General features: G+C 41.3%; 1 protein-coding gene and 1 long non-coding RNA gene across 2 annotated transcripts; both read left to right on the top strand.

Moving 5' to 3' along the window:
* The first annotated feature begins 3,400 nt into the window (after nucleotides 1–3,400).
* On the top strand, nucleotides 3,401–6,185 carry LOC127609545 (uncharacterized). The gene is made up of 3 exons (XR_007964674.1): nucleotides 3,401–3,520; nucleotides 5,887–5,946; nucleotides 6,047–6,185. It is a non-coding gene; the product is annotated as an uncharacterized LOC127609545 (long non-coding RNA).
* Nucleotides 6,186–7,765: 1,580 nt separating this feature from the next.
* Nucleotides 7,766–12,274, top strand: LOC127609513 (mucin-2). The gene is made up of 6 exons (XM_052079330.1): nucleotides 7,766–7,861; nucleotides 8,087–8,899; nucleotides 9,176–9,669; nucleotides 10,563–10,621; nucleotides 11,695–11,843; nucleotides 11,926–12,274. The coding sequence occupies exons 1-6, from the start codon at nucleotides 7,828–7,830 to the stop codon at nucleotides 12,009–12,011; spliced, it is 1,635 nt and encodes a 544-aa protein (XP_051935290.1). The 5' UTR covers nucleotides 7,766–7,827; the 3' UTR covers nucleotides 12,012–12,274.
* Nucleotides 12,275–17,687: the final 5,413 nt, after the last annotated feature.

A 17,687-nucleotide genomic window follows, 5' to 3' on the forward strand; every position in this document is an offset into this window, starting at 1 on the left:
ACAGACACACATCTTTTGTTTGTGTTTTTTCCCCTCAAAACCCTCGTGATGGACGAGTCGGCAACCTACCAATCAATCATGATCAACGCATTGGGCACCCCTGATCTAGATTATTGCCTTTTTTTTAGATTAGGGGGGGGGACAACCTTGGATGTGACACCCTTTATTTTTGGCTTGGTTCTGTGTTGGCCGCAATTATTTCCCCTTATGGTGGGGTTTTCTTTGCTTAATCTCAGTTGAAGGAAAAAAAAGTGTGGCATTTAACCGCACTCTTTTATTGTTCTTCTGGCATTCTGTTATACTGTACTAGCTGGTTCGCCGCCCTCCGGGCAGCTCATCAGCTAGTTCCTGCGGAAGGCTGGTAAGGTAGGCCTTCGGCCCACAAAAGTGTTGTTGCTTGGTTCAACTTTTTGTTCATCTTCATTGCTTATCGCGAAAATAAAGAGATGTTTAGCTCTACTAAATAACTAACAATTTCATTGCAATGCTTTGTGGGTAGACAACATTTTTTCCCTAAGATGCCAGCGCGATCGTAGTGAGCCACTGCCTGAGCGGCGCAGTGAAGTAGGTACGTTTTGAAAAGGGACAGACGGAAGGACAGACCGCGTGCGGGATGACGCGCAAAATATATATAGATATTGCGCTCTCTTGAGCCAAATAGAGCCAATAGAAATCCTTGGAACTTTCCAGGGAGTCCAGATTTCTCAATGTTCTGCAAGCCATTCCTCCAACTGTTTCTCACCGCTGCAGACATTGTTTCTGTTCTTCTGCGACTCACCACATCACTTTCCCAGACACTTGATTTGATTGTCCTAGACGGGGTGGAATTACCTCATCTCGTATGAGCAGAGCTCCGGTTTCCTCCCACATTCTAAAAACATGCATGGCAGGCTGATTGGACGCTCTAAATTGTCCCTAGGTGTGAATGTGAGCGTGTATGGTTGTTTGTCTCTGTGTGCCCTGCGATTGGCTGGCAACTGATTCAGGGTGTCCCCCGCCTACTGCCCGAAGATGGCTGGGATAGGCTCCAGCCCCCCGCGACCCTGGTGAGGATTAAGCGGTTCGGAAAATGGATGGATGGATTTATGAGCAGATTAAAAATTTCTGTGACCTTGCCTTTGCAGATAATCATGCTCCTTGACTTTTTTGCCTCAGATGTCATCCAAGCGCAGAATTTATGGGAGGGCGTTGGTCAACTCAACCATAAAGCTCCTCAGCACACTCCATTGTTGAACCTCAAGTTACCTTTTCGGGTGCGGCTCACTTCATCACGCAGGTTGCTTACACACGCAAGGGTGGCATGAAAACACAACTAAAACCATGTGGGTCTATGCTGGCGGAATTTTTTGGGGTGTGGGTTTTCGGTTGTTTTTTTTTAGCTTGGAAACCACCCAATTGTTTTCCACTTTCATTTTGTAATTGAAATAAAGCATGTTTCTATGTTGAAAAAATATTCAAATAAATAGTGTATTGGTCAAATATGTACAGAATACACCAATTGTTTTTTGCATATTCATAAGACTTCGCTGAAAATAAACAGTTTTGGGCCCCCCTGCAAAATAACTAAATTGGTAAATAAAAAAATAAACATAAATAATTAAAATAAAATGATTTGATTTAATATAAATGTTAGAATAATGGGTGCAACAAAACTTTGTAGACAAAATGTAAGACAATTAAATGTTTTATTTAAGGCCAATAAAGAAACTGAGATATTAATGAAATATTATTTTAAAATTTTTGGAACATCACAGGAAAGCAACTTTGCACCCAAATCCATGATTGAATTTCCATTTTTTTAATGCAAATAAGACAATTGAAGGTGGAAACTAACTTCCAGATTGGTACGATGGCCACGCCGGAAGCAAGAGCGTGCCTGCATGCATCACAGTCGTTCCCACATGATAACAGCGATAACAGCGCTCTTCTGCCAATTCCTTCCACAAAAAGGGCCTCAAAGAAACCAAATATTTCCTCTAATAAGACACACCTTGACAAATGTGATGTGTTGAATCTGATCATTCTTTTTTTTTTTTTAGTCATCACTATATACTGTACATATGCGCGGTTTTGCTGCACGGGTTCCCATTTTTGCGTGCAGAAATGCAAATGCATGCCACGTCAGTAGAATTGCCAAATGCAAATTCAACGTTAACCCTTTCATCCACCCTGTAAGCTGATAACATGATGAGCTGTCCACTGCAGTAACCGCTGTCCCTGAAAGGGTTAACACAGAGAATATTGTCATGTATCCTAAAATATGCCTATGGATAAACCTGTCACGGTACATTTTTTTTCCGGATGATATATTTTCCCAGAAACTATCGCGATAAACGATGGGTCTCGCTTCTTTAAAATTCCACTCATATACTGATGTGAGAGCAAATGTGATCATAATTTCATGTCATCATTTTGAAATGAAATGTATCATTCCATTCTCAAGGACATTGAACATTTGTTTTGAAATGTAGAACAATAAAATATCTTTTAAAAAAACAACAACAACAAAAATGCACTTGAACAAATATGAACTCTTAACACATGCAACCACATCATAAGATAAGATAAGATAAGATAAGATATCCTTTATTCGTCCCACACTGGGGAAATTTACAGCCTCCAGCAGCAAGAATGTATGTAGAAAGAAGAAAGAGAAAAAAACAACAAACATCTTTCAATTAAATGCAATATGAACACAAAATGGATAAATCGCAGTACTATTTACAATTTTCCTTCACATCATTTAATTGTTATTATTATTATGATTGTTATTTTTTATTCATCAGCCTGACATCATAGCGATAGAGGCAGAAACAAATGAAGGCCCTCATCGCCTTCATCGTGGCTGTTTGGTAGATCCACATTTTTTATGTCATCTGACAGGCGTATCTAGTTTACGGTTCGATTAAAATTAAAGAAGGATTACAGGAAGCGCAGCATGCTCTCAAACATCATTACGAGGGCCACTCAGTATATCAAGGTGACGTTTCTAATCCGAGACAGAAGCTTGATTTCTCTCAGCGCTGCGCCACATTTCTGCCATTGACGTCTGAGGTTGTGTGTAGCTTCTGTGTAGAATTCTTTGGATTGACCCTGACGCCACAGTGCTATTAATCTCGAAACTGTATTCCACTAATAAAATCTTTGAGGGGAAGCAAAGAGGTGCGGGAAAGGTCTGGGCTACAAAGGAGATGGGCAAACACATGCCAACCCAAACTGGTTAACCAGCAAGCATGATTTGCATCACAAAATTCACCGCCGTGCAAAACTGGAGCTGGACCAAAATAAATAAGTGAATAACGATAACAATAAAAATTCATGCAAGCTTTGGTTGACGCTGTTGGAATGTATCCCTTATTATCTTAAGATCCATTATCAGTTTGAGTTCAGGTGAGTATAATACACACATCCAACTACAAATTACAGGAGACCAAGTACAAGGACAAAACTGTACTGTTCGGCGTTATAACTGTGCAGATATAAAAGTAAAAATCAACGACAACAAAAACCACTGGAAGAGGTAAGTGCTTTTTATGTTTCCAGCTATTAATATACTTTTTCCCCCTTTTTTCAGGGTGGGGGGGCATGACCAAAATCAGTATTTCAAGTAAAATTTGAAGGACACTTTTAAATTAATAATTTCATTTATGTCTATGTACTGTAGAAACCGCATTTTTAAAAATGGATTTTTTTCCCCAGGTATTTTTCAGTCTGTGATTGGGTCGGTGTAAGCGCATTTGATGACTTGCACATTGAATGTTTAGGTGAACGATAATCTAATTACGGTATATATAAATATATGTTTTTTAACATTATACTGAACATCTTTGCAGTATAGTGGGCGGCTTTAAAAACTATAACTGGACCATGATTTGCGTAAAACCACATTTTGAACATTTGGATTTTTTAAAAATGTATTTCATAGATTAAATTATGTAGCAATATATTTGATTTTACAAGATACTGTAATTCACGCACTTTGTGAATTGAAACATTTTATGTGTTCATGAAATAAATGACATTCTTGAACCCTTTCGGGGACAGCAGTTACTGCAGTGGACAGCTTATCATGATATCAGGTTACAGGGTGCACGAAAGGGTTTAAGAGAAATAATTGGTCAAATTGAAATAAAATATGAACAAAAGTGCAATAGCTGTCATTTGTTTTGGATTATTCATGATAGGTTTATTTCATTTAGCTTTTCTAATTTTTTTTTAGTTCAGTGAATTTTAATTTGTTTTAAAAGCAGCTTAGCTTGAGTGGTGTATTTTCTTTTTTTGCATTCTTTGTTTTAGTTTAGGTTTTATTCGTTTTTTTTTAATATGTGGAGTATTTATTTGTGCGGGGCAAGAAACGAAACAAACGAAACTTAGAGACCTACCGGTAAGTATTGTGTAATAAAGTAAATAACAACTCTCCACCGACTGTTTGAGCTTCTTTCTTCTATTCATGTGTATAGCATGACCAAAGTAAATACTCGACAGCTCATGGACGGAGTATTCATTGACAAAGACAAAAACAAAGGATATTTTGCTGCAATTACTAAAATTTCATTTTAGTTGGTCACATTTTATACAGGGGGCAACTCTGGGACTAATTTACAAAGAATGATCTGCGATGCTTGATCGCACCTTTAATTGCACTTAATTTGTACCAACAGTTAACTGTCTGAATGTCCGATTCACAAAGGAAACTTCGAAAAAAGAAAAAAAAAAAACACCGGCTAAAACACAAAGTTGGACAACGATGTAATTTGACGCATGTTTTGTGAATTAGATGCGATATGTTTACTCAACTTTGGCCCACAAGCTCGGCGCAAAAGCTGAACAATCCTCTCGGGAATTCGGCCTTCAATGTGCTTGAAACAAGAAAAGATGCTGTAGTATTAGTTTCAGTGAGTATTCATCCATCCATACATCCGTTTTCCACCGCTTAATCGGGGTCGGGTCGCGGGGGCAGCAGCTTTAGGAAGGAAGCCCAGACTTCCCTCCCCCCAGCCACTTCTTCGAGCTCTTCCTGGCGGGGCTGAGGAGTGTGATCCCTCTGTAGTTGGAATACACACTCCGGTCACCCTTTTTAAAAAGAGGGACCACCACCCCGGTCTGCCAATCCAGAGGCACTTTCCCTGATGACCACACGATGCTGCAGAGGCGTGTCAACCAGGACAGCCCCACAGCATCCAGAGCCTTGAGGAACTCCGGGCGGATCTCATCCACCCCTGGGGCCTTGCCACCGAGGAGCTTTTTAACCACATCTGTGACTTCAACCACAGAGATAGGAGGCTCCTACAAAGGGGTCCCCGCCTTTGGCTGCTGCCCAGCTCACATTGCACCCGACCCCTTTGGCCCCTCCTATGGGTGGTGAGCCCATGAGAAGGGGGACCCAACGTTGCCTCTTCGGGCTAAGCCCGGCCGGGCCCCATGGGTGTAGGCCCGGCCACCAGGCGCTTGCCAACGAGCCCCACCTCCAGGCCTGGCTCCAAAGGGGGGCCCAGTGACCCGCGTCGGGGCAAGGGAAACTTAGATCCATTTATTTTACATGTATTCATTTTAAATTTCTATTTATATTATAATTTATATTTATTATATTATTTATATATATTATGTAAAATGTAAATGTAATATTCATTTTTAAAAAATCATGTTAATTTTATTTTATAAACAAAAAGATTTTCTCAAATTTATTTCATTAATTTTTTTGAATAATAATCTTGATACCAACATAAATTCACATTTTGGGCAAAAACGTGAAAACTACAACATTAATTGACACCAAAAAGCATCAGACATAAAATTGATAAGAATAAAAAATGAGACCAAAGAGCAAAATGTACTGAAATAAAAGTGACCATTTTCTTTTATTTACTGCTTTTTCATATTTTGTAGAATCAAGGACAGAAACAATGAATGCTGCACCATGGTTATCAGCTGTGCTACTGCTTTGTGGTAAATCTGCTCTTTGTGTGCAATGAAGCAAATGACGGGTCACTTGAAATGTGGGTAAATAATCTTTTTGCTCTTCACATCTTCACCATATCAACCACAGTAGCCGCAACAACTGCCAGTCCATGTGTAAATCAAGGGTCAATTACAACCGCAGCAGTAGCAACAACAACTGCCGGTGAAAGCCCAACACCAGGTTTGATACAGACCAGAGCCGTTGCAAAAACAACCACCGGTCCAACTACGACACCGAAGGCAGCAGAAGAACCAAGAGCTGCCAATCAAATCATACCAAGCACAGAACCAACCATAGCAGCAGCGACAACAACAGCGGGTCCAAGTACGATACCAGGCTCAACAACATCTGCAGCAGGCACAACAACAACAACCACGGTCGCACAGACAACAGCAAACTCAACAACAACTGCTGACGTCACGAAAGCAACCACGGGTCCAGGGACAAAATCAGGCTCATCAACATCCCCAGCAACCAAGACAACAACCACCAGTCTGAATACATCAACAGGTTCAACAGCAAACACAGTTTCGACAACAACCACTGTCCCAAGTACAACAGCAAGATCAACATCAACTGATGAAGTCAAAACAACAACCGCAGGTCCAGGGACGAAATCAGGCTCAACAACAACCGCAGCAGCCACGACAACAACCGCCAGTCCAGGTGCAACCGCAGTTTCAACAACAACCACGATCCCAAGTACAACAGTAAGATCAACACCAATTGCTGAAGTCACGACAACAACCACAGTTCCAGGAACAAAATCAGGCTCAACAACAACCGCAGCAGCCACGTCAACAATCACCAGTCGAAGTACTACAACAGGCTCAAGAGCAACTGCAGTTTTGACAACAACCACGATCCCAAGCACAACGGTAAGATAAACACCAACTGCTGAAGTCACAACAACAACCGTAGGTCCAGGGACGAATTTAGGCTCAACAACAACCGCAGCAGCCACAACAACAACAACCAGCCCAAGTACAACAAGAGGTTCAACAGCAAACGCAGTTTCGACAACAACCACTGTCCCAAGTACAACAGCAAGAACAACACCAACTGATGAAGTCAGGATAACAACCACCGGTCCAGGGACGAATTCAGGCTCAACAACAATTTCAGTATCCACAGCAACCCCAGGTCCAAGCCCAACATCAGGCTCAACAACATCCGCAGCAACTGAGATGACAAGAAGAAGTCCAAATCCAACAACAGGCTCAACTCCAACCAGACCACCCATGAGACCAACAATCAGTCCAGAAACAACACAAGCTTCCACATCAACAACCAAAGTCACGACAACAACCGCCAGTCCATGTGCAACACCAGACTCAAACGTAACCACAACAGCTACAACAACAACCCCGGGTCCAAATGCAACACTAAGCTCAACAACATCCCCACTAACCAAGACAACAACAACCAATCCAAGTCCAACATCAGGCTCAACTCCAACCAGAGAACCCATGAGACCAATAACAAGTCCAGAAACAACTCAAAGTTCAACACCAACCACCAAAGTCATGACAACAACCACCAGTTCATGTGCAACACCAGACTCAAACGTAACCACAACAGCTACAACAACAACCCTGGTTCCAAGTCCAACACCAAGCTCAACAACATCTGCAGCACCCACAAGCCCAACAACCAGTCCAGAAACAACACAAGCGTCCAAACCAACCACCAAAGTCACAACAACAACCGCCAGTCCATGTGCAGCATCAGACTCAAACGTAACCACAACAGCTACAACAACAACCCCGGGTCCAAGTGCAAGACCAAGCTCAACAACATCCCCACTAAACAAGACAACAACAACCAATCCAAGTCCAACATCAGGCTCAACTCCAACCGGAGCACCCATGAGACCAATAACCAGTCCAGAAACAACTCAAAGTTATACACCAACCGCCAAAGTCACGACAACAACCGGCAGTCCATGTGCAACACCAGACTCAAACGTAACCACAACAGCTACAACAGCAACCCCAGGTCCAAGCCCAACATCAGGCTCAACAACATCAGCAGCAACTGAGATGACAAGAAGTCCAAATCCAACAACAGGCTCAACTCCAACCAGACCACCCATGAGACCAACAAGCAGTCCAGAAACAACACAAGCTTCCACACCAACAACCAAAGTCACAACAACAACCGCCAGTCCATGTGCAACACCAGACTCAAACGTAACCACAACAGCTACAACAACAACCCTGGTTCCAAGTCCAACACCAAGCTCAACAACATCTGCAGCACCCACAAGCCCAACAAACAGTCCAGAAACAGCACAAGCTTCCAAACCAACCACCAAAATCACGACAACAACCGCCAGTCCATGTGCAACACCAGACTCAAACGTAACCACAACAGCTACAACAACAACGCCGGGTCCAAATGCAACACTAAGCTCAACAACATCCCCACTAACCAAGACAACAACAACCAATCCAAGTCCAACATCAGGCTCAACTCCAACCAGAGAACCCATGAGACCAATAACAAGTCCAGAAACAACTCAAAGTTCAACACCAACCACCAAAGTCATGGCAACAACCGCCAGTTCATGTGCAACACCAGACTCAAACATAAGCACAACAGCTACAACAACAACCCTGGTTCCAAGTCCAACACCAAGCTCAACAACATCTGCAGCACCCACAAGCCCAACAACCAGTCCAGAAACAACACAAGCTTCCAAACCAGCCACCAAAGTCACGACAACAACCGCCAGTCCATGTGCAACCGCAGTTTCGACAACAACCGCCAGTCCATGTGCACCCGCAGTTTCAACAACAACCACAATCCCAAGTACAACAGTAAGATCAACACCAATTGCTGAAGTCACGACAACAACCGCCAGTCCATGTGCAACACCAGACTCAAACGTAACCACAACAGCTACAACAACAACCACCAGCCCAAGTACAACAAGAGGTTCAACAGCAAATGCAGTTTCGACAACAACCACTGCCCCAAGTACAACAGCAAGATCAACATCAACTGATGAAGTCAAAACCACAACCGCAGGTCCAGGGACAAAATCAGGCTCAACAACAACCGCGGCAGCCACGACAACACCCACCAGTCCTAGTAGAACAACCGATTCAATAGCAACTGCAGTTTCGACAACAACCACGGTCCCAAGTAAAACAGCAAGAACACCAACTGATGAAGTCAGGTCAACAACCACCTGTCCAGGGATGAAATCAGGCTCAACAACAATTTCAGTAGCCACAGCAACAACTGCCAGTCCAAGTCTAACACCAGATTCAAACGCAACCACAACAGCTGCAACAATAACCCCAGGTCCAAGTGCAACACCAAGCTCAACAACTAGTTCAAATCCAACACCACAGTCAACAACATCCGAAGCAACTAAGACAACAACAACCAGTCCAAGTTCAACATCAGGCTCAACAACAACCACGGGTCCAAGTGCTCCACGAGACTTAACAGCAACCACAGCAATTTCAACAAGACCCTTCGGTTCAAATACCACATCAAGCTCAACAACAACCATGCCAGCCGTGACAACAACCACCGGGCCAAGTTTAACACCAAAACCAACGAATTTCCAATATGCAAAGTCCGTCACGACAACACGATGGGTGACGTTCCGATCGGCGGGAGAGCAATTCACCTGGGACCTGTCAAATTCATCTTCAGCAGAATTTAGCATTCGAGCCAACACAATCCAGACAACGGTCAGCACTAGAATGAGCACATATTGATATGAATCATGGTTTAAAATGCCATCAAATGTAAACACATCTTTTGTAAAATGGCAACATATTTCACCTGTGTCGATCACATTTCAACTTAAACTGCTCCAAAATATGATTTATTTTCTTCTAAAACCTCAAATCGACTAGTTGCAGCCACAAATACTGTTGGTGATCCCGTTTTGGATCGGAATACCCCCAAATAGGCGTGTGGGCCGTGGAAACGCTGACTTCGTAGGCCATAGAAACATTGACGCCATTACACTCCACCAAAGTTGTCGGTAACATTACAACTTAAATCATGCAAAATTGCAAATTTACGCTCATACAACTACAATCATAAAATTTATCCCATAATACTTCACATGTGTGGTAACAATACAACTTAAAATGGGCCATTGAAATGAAAATATTTGTTTTGTAAAATACTGTACTGACATATTTCTTGTCAAATGATAGTTGTCTCACCAGCAATTGGAAACAAGTTTTCTTGTAAAATTATAACATTCAGCTCATAATTTACTAGAATTGCGGTAACTCAATGTGCAAAATCTTGACGTCATGCTCTTAAAATTATAATATTGTTATTGCAAAATGTTGACATTGTTTTACTCGAACAACATTTGGCTTGTAATACTTGACCAGCGTCGTAACATAACTTTCTATGTGCCAAACTATATTCTTTTTTTATTGGAAATGACAATATATTTCTTTTGAGACTACTTTTTTTTCTAGTGAAACGCCAACCGTCGTTCGCCTCAGATTGTTTCATCAGCATTCGTCTTTCAAATTGACAAAATTTTGAAAAGGCCGACATTTTTCTCATAGTGCGTTGGTTGTATTACAACATTGTCCTTTTCCCTGTGTTTCCACAGCTTGAACCATTTTTCAAGAATGCATTTCCTTCATGCACCTTGGATGTGGTTTCATTCAGGTCAGTTGTCGCTTATGGCGCTGATGACAACAACAACAACAACAATAATAATAATAATATGAGGGGGCGGCCCGGTGTCGAGCGGTTAGCGCGTTAACCTCACAGTGCAGAGGTCGTGTGGGTTCGATCCCTGGCTCTGGCCTTTCTGTGTGTAGTTTGCATGTTCTCCACGTGCCTTCATGGGTTTTCTCCGGGTACTCCAGTTCCCTCCCACATTGCAAAAACATGCACGGCAGGTTAATTGGGCACTCTAAATTGTCCCTAGATGTGATTGTGAGCGTGAATGTTTGTTTGTACTGAATATGTCTGCCTTGTGATTGGCTGGCAACCAGTTCAGGGTGTACCCCACCTACTGCCCGAAGACAGCTGGGTTAGGCTCCAGCACGCCCGCGACCCTTGTAAGGATAAAGCGGTTCATAAAATGGATAGATAAATAATTAGGAATAGGCAACTGGCGGCCCGGTAGTCCAGTGGTTACCATGTGGGCTTCACAGTGCAGAGGTACCGGGTTCGATTCCAGCTCCAGCCTCCCTGTGTGGAGTTTGCATGTTCTCCCCGGGCCTGCGTGGGTTTTCTCCGGGTGCTCCGGTTTCCTCCCACATTCCAAAAACATGCGTGGCAGGCTGATTGAACACTCTAAAATTATCCCTAGGTGTGAGTGTGAGTGTGAGTGCGAATGGTTGTTCGTTTCTGTGTGCCCTGCGATTGGCTGGCAACCGATTCAGGGTGTCCCCCGCCTACTGCCCGAAGACAGCTGGGATAGGCTCCAGCACCCCCCGCGACCCTAGTGAGGATCAAGCGGCTCGGAAGATGAATGAATGAATGAATGAATGAATAGGCAACTACTGACACCAGGAATTGGGCTATTACTGGCCTAATTTTGAGGTATTGAGTAGTCATTGTAGCCGGTAATAACAGCCAATGACAACTATGACAAAAAAAGTTTCACATCAAGTAAAACCCCCTTTGCAGTAGTTGGTGCAATATTCAGGCAGTTTGACACATCGATGAATCTTCATCTGCGATAGAAAGACACAGCTCTCACATTTTTTTGGTTATTGTGCATCTGGCAGTTTTGGCTCCGTCATCAACAACATGGACTTGAACTTTCCATCCAGCTGGGTGCCCAACCACAGCGCCATCGCAGATGTTTTGAAGGACGCCGCATCCCACATCACAGCTTTTGACGTGGACACCTCATATATTTTTGTGGATGGCACAAGTAAGTTGTTCAAAAAGCCAGCATTGCCTGTTTGTGGTGGTCAAGACAATATGTGACTTTTCTTTCTTGTTTTGTTTTTCAGATTTTTCAAGTAAAGCGAGTCACAACACAAACTTGATCAACGCTTCCTACCTGGTGCTGTTGTCATTGTTACTGATTCAGCAATAAGTGCATGGGAAAATATGCCAATATGATGCACTTTTTTTAGTATCAAGATGATCAAAATCATGCGAGGTAACATTACAGGCTCTATTTTCGTGCTTGGACAATGAGGGATTGTCCCACGTTGTTGTCATATTTATGAAGGAAATAGGATCACATGCACTACACATGTCCGCGGAGCACTGAATCTGTTTTCTTACGCTCTGATCAAATTCACAAAAATCAACTAAACATAATATTCTATTAAAAATAAATGAAATGTATCCATGAAAAGTTTTTATTCTTGATTGAGGTCTTTTTTGTTCAATCAACACAAAATAATGCATGCCAAGTATGTTTAATTTACTGTTAACTCCTTTTTTCAACAGACGCTCCCCTTTTTACATTATCCCAATACAAATGTTGTTTGAATGAGACATTTGCAATATAATTCCAAAACATAAAAACACATGTAACGTTATCATTGTGTAAGACACAATAAAATCTCTCTTTGTATATCAATGGCAGCAGCTATGATTGATTTGCTTTTAATTTACCGTGTGCCCGCAAAGTCGTATTCCACCCTGTTGGGTGCTTATCACCCTGAGATTTGTGAGGTCATCCTATTCTGATATGTATACAAAGATGGCGATACAGTGGTACCTCTATTTACGAACGTCTCTTCAAACGAAATTTTCAAACTACGAAACGCCTCAACAGCAAAATATTGCCTCGTTATGAAAGAAATTTCAAGATACAAAAGGTACGAAAGTATGGATTGGTAGTCTCAGCTCCGAGTTTCCTGAAGGCAACATACTTATTGCTGCTCTGCCATTGGCTATTACCGAGCATCATCCTGGCATCTCATTGGCTAAGAGGGACCTCTACCGTATGTGTCCATAGCAGCCCCAACTGGCGGTCCGCGGACCGGTACCGGTCCACAGGGCATTTGGTACCGGGCCGCACAGAAAGAACTTGTCTTAATTCAAATTTATTTATTACAGAATACGAAATATGTTTTATTTTGAAAAATTACCGGATTCTCCGTTACATCCGTCTGTGTCAGAATTGACACATGTCAAACATCTCCGTCACGTGACCTATTAGGCTAAAAACAAAGCGCCGGAGCTCGCAAAATGAGTAAAAAAATCTGCTGAAGATCGCAAATGACGGCGGCCTTAAAAGTACATTTGAGACAACTGGATTAAAGTTATGGCTGAATACTCTGAGATCGCCAAAATAGCACTGTTGCTATTTCCGACATCCTACCTGTGTGAGGTGGGGGGTTTCTGAAGCAACGGCGACTAAAACAAAATTACGTAGACTGGACAGAAACCACACACTTGAGGTGTCATTGTCTCCTATTATCCCGAGATCGGACCGTCTGGTTGCAGAAAATCAAGCTCGGGGCTGTGGTGAGTCGTCATTTTCATGCACTTTGAATTTGCGTTGTATTGTATTTTGAAGACATTAAACATTACCATAGCGATCAGAGTGTTGCGACCAGATTAGACACTCCTTGTGTTTATTATTATATTTCAAAAACACCACCGCTTTCATGCAGCTCATACCATATTATTTTGTTGTATTATTTCCGCCACACCTTAAATGCCGGTCCCTGAAAATATTGTCTGACATAAACCGGTCCGTGGGGCAAAAAAGGTTGGGGACCCCTGGTCTATAGCAGTGATTTTTAACCTGGGTTCGATCGAACCCTTGTGGTTTGGTGAATCTGTCTCAGGGGTTCGACGCAGCCTCCACCATACAATTAAAAACAATTAGACTTACGTGTTGCTTTTTTTATTTACTTATTTCTGTTCTGAATAAATGTATTCTTTGTTGTATTGGATTTGTAAAAAAATTCATATTTGAATTTTTCACTAAAGAAGGGTTCGGTGAATGTGCATATGAACTGGTTGGGTTCGGTACCTCGAACAAGGTTAAGAACCACTAGTCTACAGCTATAGCTATGTGTCTATGAGGCGTTCCCATAGTTTTACGTAAATGCGAATCACCCAGAAAAACAACAGTCGGGCGATCGCTCACTATGCGGATGTTTGCCGTGGACATTTTCAAAGGATTGTTAAAAGTTGACAAAAGCAACTGTCATTGGATCAGTTCTTTACAAAATACCAGGCAAAACCCACATATTTTGATGCATTTTTATGCTTTATAAAACATGCTTGTCTGAATTTTTGGGGGCTTGGACATACCTGTCAACTTTTCGGAGCGCCAATCTGTATAAACTACCAAAAAAATCCTTATAAAGAGCAAAAAATTCTTATAACATACCAAAGCATTTTCTATGTCAAAATAACGGCAGAAAAAACCCCACGAAATTTTCAATGATATTTATTGTAGATCTCCATAATACAATGTCTGGTTAATGTCTAATCATCATTCTACTTAGTGGCATTACTGTGTTCAGAGTTGTATTCCTGCGTTACTTTTTTCACCAACTCCAAATGCTGACCCATCGGCTCGAAGTTACAGCATCCATTCATAATTACTTATTAATGCACTGCAATAATGCTGTCAATGTTTCTGGTGCAACCGATATTCGGAAATTACCGGTAGTTTCCTTGTAGAACTTGCTTGTACACTACCGAAGTATGCAATTAATACTTTTTTCAAACTTTTCAACTAGGAACCACGGGATTTACTGGTTACCGGAAGTTACCGGAAATGAAAAGCATTCGAGTAGACTTGCACCATTCTGGGCAAAAGCAAACGGAATTACCTGTTAGGGGAAATTTTCAGAATCCGTATGATTTGTGCGATACGGCCATATACGTAAGATTCACCACAAAATCCGTATGAACTATGGCTAAACCGTATGAATTGACAGGTATGCTTGGAACGGATTAGGGCATTTACACGGAAAACGCGTCTCTCCTTACAAAATTTTCTAGGTAAGAAATGTCTTCCAGAAACAATTCATTTCGGAAGTAGAGGTACCACTGTATGTAAGATTCAAATTATATTTAAAACAGACCATGTAATTTACCAGAATGCATCAAAAAGGTTTTACCACTTTCTAACGATAAATTCTTGACCACTATTTACAATGGTTACAGGTTTTCACGCATGGTAATTCAGCAGCCTGGTCTATATACTGGTCTTATTGCTCCTACAATACTGGTGTCCCTCTCATGAATTAATTTTGTCTGAATTATTGTGTTTGATGATAACGTGTTTCATGAAAAAAAATTGTTGAAACGCATTGTGTCATTGTTGATAATGCCATCACTTAAAAAAAAAACAACCAAACAAAAAAACAATTATCTTTAATATTTTGCATGTTTTTGTCTGCTTTTGTTTTTTTAGGAAGTTGCTTCACACTTGACCTTGAAAAGAAACGGTGATGTAACAAAGTGGTAAACATGACACTGTCCCAGTTTTTGAGAACACATCGCAGCCATAAAATTCCAAGTTAAAAAAAAAAAAAAAAAATGTCACTATGAACATTAAGTATTTTGTCTTTGTAGTGCAGCCAATTAAATACAGGTTGAATGCGATTTGGAAATTATTTTATTCAGTTTTTATTTCTGTTCTACACAACTTCATTGGAATTTGGTTCAACTGAACTATAATTGTGCAGCAAAATTACATTCATTAAAAAAAATTATTCTTATTTTTGAATGCCAACATTTGTCTCATACTTCACCAGTCTGGTTGCTTCAAGACTTTGAAAATGCCAAGTCATGCTCTTGGAAAATGCCATCCCAAAAATATTGTTTAGGGACATTTTTCACTTTTCTTATTTTCTTGTTAAATGACATTTATCTCATATTGTATCAACTTTAAACGTGACAACATTTTGATCATGTAGAATGGAAACATTACAAATTAGCATGTGTCAAAAATGAGAATGTTTTGATAAAATGCTAACATTTGTCTCACAATTCACCAGCATGCTAAGGTTATAGATTTAAAGTGCCGAATTACGTAAATATTCTCACAAAATGTAATATTTGATGAACCAAATGACATTTTTGTTGCTAAAAAAAATTGCCTTCCAGTCTGCTATTCTGGGTGCGACTTTAAATATGACAGTGATTTTTTGTTGTTGTTATTAAATACCAACGCTTGACTCGGATTCCACTTCCCTGGTAGAAGTTTGACAAATGTGCCAAATGATTAAAATGTTAATGTAAAATGTCAGAATTTTCCTTCCAACAAGTTGACATTCTGTAAAATGACAAGCTAACCTTCGTAAAATGAACACATTTTGCTTGAAAAAACATCAACAACCTTCTTGAAGAATAGCAACACGCTACGTCTCTGGCTTAAAAACTCTACGGTTCATTTACACTCTGAGGACACAAGAATTGGGACACCCTTACAGACTGTTAAATAATAAGATGGCCTTGTTTCGTCTGCATGACAAATAAAACATTTAAGCATGTTTGGTATTTGTCCTCACATTCCTCCCGTGCGCAGTTGATTTATCCTCGCAGATTGTTTTTGAAAACAGCCGGCGGGTTGGCAGTGAACCGGATGAAGACAAAATAAATTGACAAAAGACAAAAGGAATTGGCAGCGAAATGACAAGAAGCCATGCGTAACCTTTTTCAGCGTTATGCAAACTGGAGCGCGTCATGGCCGAGTTGCAGCAATTACATGTCATTCCGCCTCAGCATGCGTTTCACAGAAATTAGAGAAAAAGATTTACTCGCAATATTTCCAAAGTCGTGGTGAAAGTTTTTTTTTTTTTTTCGGTCGCTCATAGTCGTGTGTTTTTATGAGTGTAAGTGTGGGCAGGAAATGACTTCCAAGATGATCCCGGTGAAGGAATGAGCAGTCGTTGCCTTGTGTGCTCTTCCTGTGACATTTACTTTAGTTTGATATTGCGCAGACACGTTTGTCTGGATTTTTTCATACGTTTGTCACATCCAGGGAAGCCGCCAGAACGGGGATTTGCAAATTCTGAACCTGTTCCTGAGAACAACAACTTGTGATTTGAGGAGAAAAAAAAACTCAATTTGAAAATTAACAGAGAAACATGCCCAGATCATGACAATGTGGTTATATTACAAGACCTTTGTAGAGTCAAGATTAAAGTTGGACTTTTACCAAAAAGAGATCAAGAAAAATACAAATCATTTTCCCTTTGTCGATGAACAATGACGATTGAAATGTTGCGAGAAAAAATAATCAAGTAGCAACACTGTGAGAAAAACAAAAGCCAAGGGATAGTTGTAATATTACGAGAAAATTTTCACAAGAATGAGGTCGGAGCCACGAGAAGGGTCAATTTTTCAGTCATTTTGTGAGGGGAAATACTGTTATATGAAAATACTAGCTGGTTCGCCGCCCTCCGGGCAGCTCATCAGCTAGTTCCTGCGGAAGGCTGGTAAGGTGGTGGTTCGCCGCCCTCCGGGCGGCTCATCAGCTAGTTCCTGCGGAAGGCTGGTAAGGTGGGCCTTCGGCCCACAAAAGTGTTGTTGCTTGGTTCAACTTTTTGTTCATCTTCATTGCTTATCGCGAAAATAAAGAGATGTTTAGCTCTACTAAATAACTAATAATTTTATTGCAATGCTTGTGGGTAGACAACATTTTTTCGCTGAGATGCCCGCGCGATCGTAGTGAGCCACTGCCTGAGCGGCGCAGTGGCGGCGCGCAGCGGCGCGGTGAAGTAGGTACGTTTTGAAAAGGGACAGACGGAAGGACAGACCGCGTGCGGGACGACGCGCAATATAT

Source organism: Hippocampus zosterae, chromosome 1, assembly GCF_025434085.1.
Source record: "Hippocampus zosterae strain Florida chromosome 1, ASM2543408v3, whole genome shotgun sequence".
In the NCBI taxonomy this organism is placed as follows: domain Eukaryota; kingdom Metazoa; phylum Chordata; class Actinopteri; order Syngnathiformes; family Syngnathidae; genus Hippocampus; species Hippocampus zosterae.

Bases quoted from the DNA above. Each gene is read 5' to 3' on its own strand.
- LOC127609513 (XM_052079330.1), top strand. From the start codon at position 7,828: ATGAGACCAATAACCAGTCCAGAAACAACTCAAA. The intron at 7,862-8,086 runs GTTATACACCAA...AAACAACACAAG, and splicing joins CAGTCCAGAAACAACTCAAA to CTTCCACACCAACAACCAAA. The intron at 11,844-11,925 runs GTAAGTTGTTCA...TTTGTTTTTCAG, and splicing joins TATTTTTGTGGATGGCACAA to ATTTTTCAAGTAAAGCGAGT.